Source organism: Triticum urartu, chromosome 7A (genome assembly GCF_056163025.1).
Source record: "Triticum urartu cultivar PI428250 chromosome 7A, HENAU_Tu73, whole genome shotgun sequence".
Classification (NCBI taxonomy): Eukaryota; Viridiplantae; Streptophyta; class Magnoliopsida; order Poales; family Poaceae; genus Triticum; species Triticum urartu.
Window position 1 is genome coordinate 377,411,066 of NC_141879.1, and position 12,116 is coordinate 377,423,181.

Consider the following 12,116-nt stretch of genomic DNA (forward strand, 5'->3'; position numbering starts at 1 on the left):
ACGAACGTGCGAGACGTCGCGCCTTAGCAATCGCTAAACCAACTTCCGAGGGGTTATTGACCACGCCGGAGCACGATCAACCTGACCACGAGGGCCTATTTCCTGCGAGCAAACGAAGAACAAGCAAGAAACTGAGATTGCAATCTGGATATTGCGAATATAAGATGAAAGCTTTATTGATCAAGGTGGGGTTCTGTGACGTCTTGGTCTGGTCGTTGGACACAAACGAAGTACGCGAAGTTGCAGCTATGGCGAACTTTTAATCTAAACAAAACCCAAGGAAAAAGCTACTAGATGGATCTACTTATATAGGAGCAAGGGGTGGCGGCCAAGGAGGTGGGAGGACGTCCCAAGGCAGCCTAAAACTAACCCTAGGTCGTACAAGGCTCATGGGCCCAAGTGGAGGTGATGCAACACCTTTGGGCTTGTAGTTTGACTCGGATTCTGCTGCAATGTCAGATTGTTTCGTCCGTAAATCAACGCTCCGGACGAATTTGAAGGTGAATCCAATTGGGTTGGAAAGAGCACGAAATCTAGTTTCCAACAAAAAAGAATCACCCAATTCGGAGTCCGTATGAAAAAGTTGTTGGCGTTTTGAGTCAGGTATGTCTGTGCAGTCCGAATCTGAATCCAGAACGTGAAAGACTTGGACTCTATCTTCTCTTGGCCCAAAAGTGACGTGAGAGGACTTTTTGAACACAACATAAACTTCTCCTTTTCCCTTATCTTCATATGTGGATTATACAAATGTCCCATACACCTGCAATTAGACAAAACACAAAAGTGTGTGAAGTATTTTTGTTCCGGATAACATAAATAGATTATTGAATAGTTTGCATTAGAAATCACCTGACAAATATGCATGTATGCAATATTTTTGGTCGTATCCAAGGTAGTCATGTCCTCATCACCTCTTCAAATCTGTTTAGCACATCCTGCACCTGTCCATTCATCATTTGCTGAAATTTATCATGCAACTCCTGATTCGTCATGTTCTCCCAGTCAGTCTCGTCGGCTTGTGATCCTGCCATGGTTAGCAACAATAGAAAACACACAAGAATATGATCCTACAGAATACTAACAAGAGGTGGTGGTGGCGGGTGTCACAAATCCGTCAAGCAAATCTCAAATTCTTACCAGTTCTTACCCAGCAGCAGGCGGTGATCGGCAACCGTTGTAGTCAAAACTCTCAAAAGCTTGGATAGAGCGATTGCCAGGGAGAGTCAAACGCACGACGTAGAGGTATGTGGAGCTGGGAAGGCTTATAGTATGGTAGCAAAAAGGGTCAGCAATAATCAATTCAGAGATGCAAAGTTGAATAAACGCTCAACGACGGTACTATGCTGGTCCTAGGCTAGACCGTGCTAGAGACGCGAGCCTAGAACACTAACAAAATCACGGCGCTGCACGTAAATAAGGGAAAAGCACACTCTGGAACTTTTTTTTTCGCTTTTTTTTGCGCTCCTCTTTTTTTTGTGCTCCTCTTTTTTTTTGCGAAAAATTACTATAATGGCGAGTGTCTCAAAACTCTTCCCTTGTCAAACTGATAGGATGGGCACGAAATTTTTTTTTTCACTTTTTTTTTCGGAAATCAGGGCAGCGACGACGAAAAAGTGCGACAAAAAATCACTATGATGGCACCTGGCTCAAAAGACTCAGAAAAGCCTAAAAATAGGATAGGGAAAAAATATTTTTGCCCGTGAAAATTTTGGCCTAAAAACTGCCCGGGGGTCTCCAGACTCTTTTTTTTTTCGAGACCTACGCAGGCAAGGAAACACGAATCGGAATTGAGATTGATCTCAAAAACAAACCTAATATGAGAAGAACTCGGATTGGTGGTGGATATATGGTGGTGGTATATGGCAGCGGTGGTGGTATATGGTAGCGGTGGTGGTATATGGATAGAGATTGATGGTGGTATATGGATACGGATTGGTGGTGGTATATGGATATGGATTCAGAGCGGTGGCGGATAAGCAAAAGTGGTAGATGGGCGATGATGATGGTGCGGCGGCGGCGTGACAACTTGTGACCAGAACTCGAAACTCTAAAAGACTAGACTCTAAGACCAGCAACTTGACACGACGATGCAACCGCAAATTCAACAAAGCAAAAACCCTAAAAAGATTATGCAAAGGCTCAGATTGGTTCGGATATGATGAACTAACCCTAATTTTTTTTGTGGCTTTTTCGTGGACTGTAGGTATGAAGAACAGACTCGATCTAATCTACGAAAAACTGTAAAATCTCACCGAGCAACCTGGAAATCTGATACCACTTGATAGAGGCAAAGGTGTCCCGATGTTTCGATGAGATGGTGGCTATCGTTTTCTGTGGGAGTCGACCTTGACGATCCGACTACGAACGTGCGAGACGTCGCGCCTTAGCAATCGCTAAACCAACTTCCGAGGGGTTATTGACCACGCCGGAGCACGATCAACCTGACCACGAGGGCCTGTTTCCTGCGAGCAAACGAAGAACAAGCAAGAAACTGAGATTGCAATCTGGATATTGCGAATATAAGATGAAAGCTTTATTGATCAAGATGGGGTTCTGTGACGTCTTGGTCTGGTCGTTGGACACAAACGAAGTACGCGAAGTTGCAGCTATGGCGAACTTTTAATCTAAACAAAACCCAAAGTCTAAACGACGCCCTAAGGGCTGTATATATGGAGGAAGAGAGGGGAATTTCGTGGCCCTTGAGGGTGGGGTCCGAAACCAACCCTAACTCTTGTTTCCCCACACATACGGACTCTAAAAATAGCCTATACTTAAGTATTTCGAAATTACATGGGCCTGGCCCATTAATAAGGTGACGCAGCACCTAGAATAGCCTATGGACGAATATTATGAAGTGGCATCTTGTATATTTCGTCCATGGCTTCATGCACTCCTTATGGCGGCTTCAAAGTCCTGAAATCATCACTTGTAACTCCGTTCTTGATCCCCTTGCGCATGCCATCAACTTCATGCGTGTTCTTGCTCCAATGTTCATCCTTCTCCAAGCTAGGCCCTTCATTTGAAAGCAAAACAAATGTATCCAATTTAGGCAGCATCATAATCTCATGAACATTAGAATCATTACCAAGAAACGAAAGTACCTGGTAATTTAATTGGCGTGCGCGAGCTCTAGTAATTGGTCCAATATATGTAACAGTAGGGGCTGTGGGTGTAACAATGGTATTGATGTCCTCATCAGACTCGGACTAGGACTGGTGGCGGAGATGAATCTGGTGGAATCTCGGACTGGTGGCGGCGATGAATATGGTGGAAATCGGACTGGTGGCGGATATATGTTGCAGGTGGACTCGGATTGGCGTGATGGCGGCGGATATGTGGTGGCGTATATGGACGCGAATTGATGGTGAATATGTGGTGGTGAATATGGCAGCAACGATGAAGTTGGTGTGGTGGTGGTATATGGCAGCAACGATGATGATGATGCGGTGGTGATATATGGCAGCGGCGACGTGACAACCTGTGAACAGAACTCGAAACTCTAAAGGACTAGATGCTAAGACCCGCAACTTGACACGACGATGCAACCGCAAATTCAACAAAGCAAATACAGAAAAGATTATGCAAAGGCTCAGATTGGTTCGGATAGGATGAACTAACCCTAATTTTTTTTAGCTTTTTCATGGACTATAGGTACGAAGAATAGACTCGATCTAAACTACGAAAAACTGTAAAATCTCACCGAGCAACCTGGAAATCTGATACCACTTGATAGAGGCAAAGGTGTCCCGATGTTTTGATGAGAAGGTGGCTATCGTTTTCTGTGGGAGTCGACCTTGACGATCCGACTACGAACGTGCGAGACGTCACGCCTTAGCAATCGCTAAACCAACTTTCGAGGGTTATTGACCACGCCGGAGCACGATCAACCTGACCACGAGGGCCTATTTCCTGCGAGCAAACGAAGAATAAGCAAGAAACTAAGATTGCAATCTGGATATTGCGAATATAAGAGGAAAGCTTTATTAATGAAGGTGGGGTTCTGTGACGTCTTGGTCTGGTCGTTGGACACAAACGAAGTACGCGAAGTTGCACCTATGGCAAACTTTTAATCTAAACAAAATCCAAAGTCTAAACGATGCCCTAAGGGCTGTATATATGGAGGAGAGAGGGGGAATTTCGTGGCCCTTGGTGGAGGGGTCCGAAACCAACCCTAACTCTTGTTTTCCCACACATACGAACTCTAAAAACAGCCTATACTTAAGTACTTCGAAAATACATGGGCCTGGCTCAATAATAAGGTGACGCAACACCTAAAATAGTCCCTGGACGAAATTTATGAAGTGGCATCTTGTATATTTCGTCCCATGTTCATTATGGTGGCTTCAGAGTCTTGGAATCATCACTTGTAACTCCGTTTTTGTTCCCCTTGCGCATGCCATCATCTCCATGCTTGAACTTGCTCCAAGGTTCATCTTTCTTGTCCAAGCTAGGCCCTTCATTTGTAAGCAAAACAAATGTATTCAATTTAGGCAGCATCATATTCTCATGAATATTAGAATCGTTACCAAGAAACGAAAGTACCTGATAATTCAATTGGCGTGCACGAGCTCTAGTAATTGGTCTAGTATGTATAGCAGCAGGGGCTGTGGGTGTAACAATGATATTGATGTCTTCATCAGAAGATGCAAGGTAGGCAGACGGCGGAGCATCCTTCCTTCTTATGGCCGCCAAGACCAATCCGGGTCGGGCACTCCATGGTTTTGTGTTGGAGACGGACTCCAACTTGATCCAAATCAGAGAAGAACCACATTGGAGTAAGAGGTTGGAGATTGAGGAGGCTGCGGGAGACGCCGGAGAAGATTAGGAGCGGATATGGAGGGGAAGGAAAACAGGGCGCGGACGGGCGGAGAAGAAGACCGGCGGCTGGCGGCGGTGCCATACCGTATAGATCGAGGAGCACCGAAGGAAGCCGTGTGTGTATTCAATTCCACTCTAAAAAGGACCACGGGTTGAATATACTAAAAGACGGGGAGTTTTGTGCAAAAATGAAACGTTTTTCCAGATCCATTTAGAAAGGGACGGAGGGTTCAATTATCAGAAAAGATAAGGATGTTTTTGCAAAATTGCCGCGACGGTGAACCCGGCAGAGGATGTCCCGAAAACGCCCCTGTTCTTTCTTATAGCCCAAGCCATCCCTTCTTCCCGGAGAGAGACACCCCCCTCCAAAACTTTCCCCAATCCAATCTCCCAATCCAATCTTCCCTCTCCTCTCCTGGAACCCTAAGCCTCCTCAGGTACATGACCCACCCTTCCTCGTCCTCCTCCTCCGCCCCGGCGGCCGCGCCGGATGACCCGACCTCCCTTGCCCCGGGCTTCCGCTTCCACCCAACAGACGAGGAGCTCGTCTCCTACTACCTCAAGCGCAAGGTGCTCGGTCGCCCGCTCAAGGTCGACGCCATCGCTGAGGTAGACCTCTACAAGGTCGAGCCATGGGACCTCCCGGCAAGGTCGCGCCTCCGCAGCCGCGACTCCCAGTGGTACTTCTTCAGCCGCCTCGACCGCAAGCACGCCAACCGCGCGCGCACCAACCGCGCCACTGCAGGAGGCTACTGGAAGACCACCGGCAAGGACAGGGAGGTCCGCCATGGAGCTAGGGTTGTCGGGATGAAGAAGACGCTCGTCTTCCACGCTGGCCGCGCGCCTAAGGGCGAGCGCACCAACTGGGTCATGCACGAGTATCGCCTTGAGGGCGATGGCGCAGCCGGGATCCCACAGGTATTGCCACTTTGGACACCGGCGATGGACTTGTGGATTAAGTAGATATTAGACTTCTATCGATATTTTTCATACCTGATCCCAGTGGGCATTGTGCTATGACTGTACCAGGTCTTTTGCTACTGCGAGTCACGGGCAAAATTTTCGATCGCTAGGGTGGCAATGTTCTGTTTTAGTTGCTAATGACGCTTGAATGCAAATACAGCGATGCTGATTTTCAAACCATTGTGCACAGGATTCATTTGTAGTGTGCCGAATCTTCCAGAAGGCTGGGCCTGGTCCTCAAAACGGGGCACAGTATGGAGCTCCCTTCGTCGAGGAGGAGTGGGAGGCGGATGAGGATGATGATTTTGGTCCTCTGCCAGTGCAGAGGGACGTTTTTGGTGAGCATGAGGCTCCTGGTGCTATGGAGAAAGGATATCTTCAGATGAATGATCTCATTCAGGTATACCTACAACTTGCATGATTTTCTACTCACTGCTTGTTTTAGTAAAAGAAGCGTCTAGTTGGGTATAAAATGATATACTGCATAAAAGTCAGTTTATGTTGCATGCTTGCAGTTTGAGTTATACATAGATCAGCTTGAGTTGGCACTGAATTTGTTAGCCTTCTGAATCTGAAGATAATAACACATGTAGTTCTATTTCCTCGCACTAGTCCATATGTACAGTCAGGAGGGGTAGCGTACCAGCTCGTGTTCTTGTGTGTGTGTCGGCGCTCTCTGGGAGACAATGCCGAACACCTCCTCTTCTAGGTCTAGCACATGGGATTGCGCCCTACGGGCCTTAGATATATGGGCAGGGCCCATACCGGTTCAACACTCCGCCTCAAGATGGGTGGTAGTAGATAGCTATCAACCCCATCTTGTCACATGCCAAGTTACAGTCCTTGTTCCCGGCCCCATCTTGTCACATGCCAAGTTACAGTCCTTGTTCCCGGCCCCCGTGTTACCCAGAGCTGACATGAGTAAGGCCGATGATCCCAGCATCAAGTTTTCCCTTAATGAAGAAGCGATCAATTTCCACATGTTTTGTTCTATCATGTTGAATCGGGTCATTGGCAATGCTTATAGCTGACTGATTGTAACACCACACTCTCAGGAGGGCCTTCCTCAGAAGTTTCAACTCGCTCAGTAGATTCTCCACCCAGAGCATCTCACTCAACCCTTGAGATAATGCTCTTTACTTAGCTTCTGCTGTTGATCTAGACACAACTCTGTTTGTTTCGTGCTTCTCCATGACACCAAATTTCCTCCCACAAACACACAATAGCCTGAAGTTGAACTTCTATCATCTTGACAACTTGCCCGATTAAAATCACTCTAACCATCCACCTCAAGATGTCCACTTGCAAACCACAACCCTTCCTCCTCTACGTTGATGTCCGTGAGCGACAACTCGATCTTCTGGACAACTCCCTGTTGAGGAACGACGCCCCCGTAGTTCGAGTCTGCGAGGAACTGAGTGAGCTGCTCGACAGCCTCAGCAAGTCCTTATGGTTCACCCATCTTTCTGACCAACTACACACAGCAGCTACTTACCCTTCTTCTCCCCCTGGCCACACACAGCAGCAGCAGCAGTAGTCCCGGCAACACCCTCAGTACTGCCTCCTCTTCCCTTTCCAGTCAGCCGCAACAAGCAACACGACCTGCCTCTCCTGCCTCTCTCCAGTCAGTCGCAGCAGCAAGCACCTCTGCTCCCATGTCCACACACCAGCAGCCCCAGCAAGCATGCACACACATCTTCCTACCACGCAGGCAACAGCAGGAGTACAGCAGCAAGCAACAACACCGTCAGCACCTGCACCCAGCAGCAGCAGCAGCACAGCCAACCTCCTCTAAATCTGCTGTTCCTCCTCTGCTGCCTTCTCGCCGCGTACAGCCTCACCTCCTCCTCTTCCTTCCCTGGGCCGAATGCAGCTGCTTCTCCGCCTCACACGCGCGCGCACAGCAGCCTCTTCTCCGGCTCACAGGACTGCCGCTGATCCGTGCCAGACCCCGCAGCCTCGCCGTCTGTCAGGTCCCCGCCGAACCTGGCGTCTGATACCATGTAGAATCAGGAGGGGTAGCGTACCAGCTCATGTTCGTGTGTGTGGGTGGCGGCGCTCTCTGGGAGACAACACCCAGCTCCTCCTCTTCTAGGTCTAGCACATATGCTGGGCCCTATGGGCCTAAGATAGATGGGCAGGGTCCATACCGGTTCAACACCATATATGCCCTTGTCTTAGTTTAACTGATTAGCATATGAGTTTTTTATCAGGTTACAACACCTTTTCTTATATTGCCCCTATATGTACAATTTTTTTTAAGTCTTACATATAAATACTATACAGTTACCCTAGCATGTAACAACAGGAAGACTTTGTCATACACTTTCCATATCAAAAAATATGTCCTGCAACGTCTACATACCGCTGATCCCATATATTACCTTATTAGGACAATATGTTCAACATTGTGATACTGTATTTGGTTGTATGCTGCTTGATAGTCAACAACCACCTCATATTGGCGAATATAATGTAGTAGCACATTTATCAGTGATTTTCCTTTTTTATGGACTTCTTGAAGCTGTACTTTGTGCCGGGACCATGTTCGTTAACTATTATAACTATGTTTTTAAAGCGTCCCTAAGGCGACGCCTAGGCGTCGAAGCGCTCCCCCTCCGCTTTGGAAAATCGACCGCTTTGGGCGCCTAGGCGTCCAAAGCGCCCGCCTAGGCGTCGCCTAGGCGCCAAAGCGCCCCCCCTCCCTAAGGCGGTAAGGCGTCGCCTTAAAAACATAGTATTATACACCAGTTATTAGAATAATTGCAAAAAGACAGCTCCCTTGCCATTAGCAACAAACAACAAACAAAGCCTTTAGTCCCAAACAAGTTAGGGTAGGCTAGAGGTGAAACAAATAAGATCTCGCAACCAACTCATGGCTCTGGCACATGGATAGCAAGCTTCCATGCACCCCTGTCCATAGCTAGTTCTTTGGTGATACTCCAATCCTTTAGGTCTCTCTTAACGGACTCCTCCCATGTCAAATTCGGTCTACCCCGACCTCTCTTGACATTCTCTGCACGCTTTAGCATTGGAATTTTTTTGGGTGCCTTCGCATTATCCATGGTCAAAGGGAGATGTTGATCGCTTTTCATAGCCAGAGTTAGATTTTTTTTCCACAATCCTGGCATTTGGTATGCTCACAAAATTTGCTATCACATCGTCGGTTCCATCTTTTACTTGAAGTGAAAAAAGTGGTTTGTGAATGAAATAATGGATATTTATATTTTCCCCATAAATCTGTAGAATGATGATTGATGGCACATAGTTTCATTCTAATCTGTTGTTGGTTTATTTGTCAAGGAAAAAGGTTCATAATATTACTGAGCATGTTTTGTGTCACGTTGGATCTAAGTTATTGTATCTTTCTCTGCACAGGGATGCTCCACTTCTTTCAGCATTGGGATTTAGCTTGTTTTACTTTGCAATAATGAATTCTATGTCATGCTGTCCAGCAAGACTGCTGACATGCATTGGCTTTTTGACATACATCTTTGTATTTCTATCAGGGTTAACTAGCAAGTATGAGATAATGACACACAAGAGTCATGATGTCATAGTATTCACTATTCAGGTCTATGAGCACTAAAAAGGTTGTAATTCTGTGTTGTCTTTTTTGTCTTTAATAACTTTATACTCCCTCCGTCCGGAAATACATGTCGGGGAAATAGATGTACCTAGATGTATTTTAGTTCTAGATACATCCATTTTTATCCATTTCTATGACAAGTAATTTGGGATGGAGGAATAAATGCCAACGCCATCTTTTGACTTTTCGGATGGTCAGCGCCGCCATAAACTCTATAACCAGTAAAAGATCAGACGAGACTGAACTTCACAAGGTCTGCGTGTCATAGATGATCAAACATACTCCCTCCGATCCTAAATATAAGTCTTTAGAGATTCCAATATGGACTAGATATGGATGTATATAGACACAGTTTAGAGTGTAGATTCACTCATTTTGCTCCGTATGTAGTCCATATTGAGATCTCTAAAAGGACTTATATTTAGGAACGAAGGGAGTATATATGTATTCTAAGCTATAATTCTGTTGAACCTAATAATTCTTTAGCATACTATATTTATCCATACAGGACTATTTTTTACTTTATTCGCATGCGATTATGCTTTATGGGTAATTTCTTTGTTTTGCTCTGATCATTTCTTTACCTAATATGCCAGTTTTTCTAACACACTTTTCCCCTCAAATTCAGGACTTGGCTGGTCAAAATGAGAATGGCAGTGTTGTTTTGCCGGTTTCTGACACTTCAAACACCAGCAGCCATTCTGAAGACGTAGAAGGAAATTCAGGGGACATTTTGAATGACCCAAGTCTTTGTTCTAATTTTCTTCAGTATATTCATCCTGGAGAACAAAATAGCCCAATGCTTGTTGAAAATATGTTATCTAATGCCAATGTTGGAGATTTTCTTAATAGTTCTAGCCCCAATGATGAATTCCTAGAGCTGAAGGATTTGGAGTTACCTCTAGGCAATGATTCCACTATATGGCCTTCTGATGGTTGGGCCTGGAAAACAGCTTTCCCCTTGGATGCTGTGAACGGGTCCAACAATGAGGTTCCTCTGATCACTGGTGATCAGCCTTTCCAGCCAGATGAGTTGGCCCAGTTGTTGCAGACACTACAAGATGACTCCTCCCAGTTGGGCTCAACTATGACCGATCTCCCACACTCTTCTATTACAAATTCAGTCAAGCCAGAAGATGATTCTCTTGTGTATTTTGATGCACCCTTTGATAACTCAATGTTCAGTGATGGATTTAGACAGACGAATGGATTCCTTGGCTCCCCAGCAACCATTCTATCTGGTATCGAGACACTGGATGATGGTATTCCATACTATGATGCAATGGACGATAACTTATTTAATGATATGATGTGCTCTGTACAGCAGTCGGCTGGGAGCAGCTCCCATGTCTTTAATGGGCCAGTTCTTACTCAAGAGGTATGCTACCAGTTACATGTAAGAGATGAACTCACTGCACTTTGTGCAGATCATTGATGTACTCACACACAAATTTTCTACTTTTACAGGTCAACAATCCCAGCTATACATATAGTCCAACTCAAAAGGTTGTAGAACCTAATTTTGTAGTTGGGGCCGCGTCGTCCGCTAGGTTATCTGAAGCTGGTGGCCAGTTAAATTGTGTTGTTTTACCAGGTAATGTTATTATGGAAAAGAACAGGCCAGCTATCCTTGCTATATTTTGCTCTTTAGTACCTATTCAACTATTGATCCAGTATCTCTATCTATGTCACCCTGAGGGACGTTTGCAGTTATATTTACTTGCCCTGATTAAGCAAGATCATTTTGTGCATCTTGCAAAGAAAAACAAGCTTTTGGTTGTGCTTAATCAGGGCAATGTTAACTTGGATGTTGTAGCTGTAAATGAAGATTACTGAAAAGTTTTGGTATTGTGTTGACAGATTCTCAGGCTAAGAATGGGTCCATGGGAAAGCGTTTTGTAAAGATGCTGGATTCAATCTCGGCTCCCCCTGCTTTTGCAGCAGAGTTCCCAGGCAAATCCTTGTCTGGTGTGCACCCTAACACCATCAGCGTGTCTACCGAAGTAATCAGCATAGGAAGCTTAACTGTTGCTTCTCGACAAGGCAAGTGGTCGTTCCAGAAGGATGAAGACATGGAGCTTGTCTTCTCCACAGGTTTCCAGCCTGATAACCGCATACACTGTGGTGGCTGCAACACAGTGACTGCGGTGCTGCGCGGCGGCTTCTGTCTCTTTTTCCTGTCAGCAATAATGCTCCTGGTGAGCTACGAGGTGGGCCTGTGCATCTACGGCAAGTAACCTGGCCTGCCCGCCCGGTATTGGGTATAAAAATATTATTATGACGTTAGGTAATTGTATGTGTGTTGAGGCGAGAACCGGGGACCTCCTGATGGCCTAAATGTATGGCATTGCATGACATGACCTCTTCGACAGCATTAGCGGTGCCGTTTTGCAGCCCGCGAGTTAGTGCTGTATCAATGAATTCCTCCAGTGATATTAGTATTTTAGAACTGCTTAATAATCAAGTGCATGGTGGTGTTGCAGTTATCCATGTTCGTTAGCGTAGAATGTTGTAAATACAAATACCAAGTTGGCGGCTGAATCCAAGCTCAGGATGCTTCAGCTCTATATGTGTTGTTATTTGTCAGGTTTGAACAAAATTCTAAACCATGGAGCAGGCGACACAACCCTCTCCCCTGCGAGAAACTGAAGCTTGACACTTTTTACTCTCATCGGTTCATCGCTAAGGTTGATAGGGTTGGGTGGTCCAACCTTAGCGATGAGCCGATGCCATTCGGGGCATCTCT

General features: G+C 45.8%; 1 protein-coding gene across 1 annotated transcript; it reads left to right on the forward strand.

Moving 5' to 3' along the window:
- The first annotated feature begins 5,146 nt into the window (after positions 1–5,146).
- On the forward strand, positions 5,147–11,856 carry LOC125530121 (NAC domain-containing protein 53). The gene is made up of 5 exons (XM_048694520.2): positions 5,147–5,736; positions 5,972–6,181; positions 9,999–10,748; positions 10,838–10,964; positions 11,231–11,856. The coding sequence occupies exons 1-5, from the start codon at positions 5,260–5,262 to the stop codon at positions 11,605–11,607; spliced, it is 1,941 nt and encodes a 646-aa protein (XP_048550477.1). The 5' UTR covers positions 5,147–5,259; the 3' UTR covers positions 11,608–11,856.
- Positions 11,857–12,116: the final 260 nt, after the last annotated feature.

Bases quoted from the DNA above. Each gene is read 5' to 3' on its own strand.
- LOC125530121 (XM_048694520.2), top strand. From the start codon at position 5,260: ATGACCCACCCTTCCTCGTCCTCCTCCTCCGCCCCGGCGGCCGCGCCG. The intron at 6,182-9,998 runs GTATACCTACAA...CCTCAAATTCAG, and splicing joins AGATGAATGATCTCATTCAG to GACTTGGCTGGTCAAAATGA. The intron at 10,749-10,837 runs GTATGCTACCAG...CTACTTTTACAG, and splicing joins GGCCAGTTCTTACTCAAGAG to GTCAACAATCCCAGCTATAC.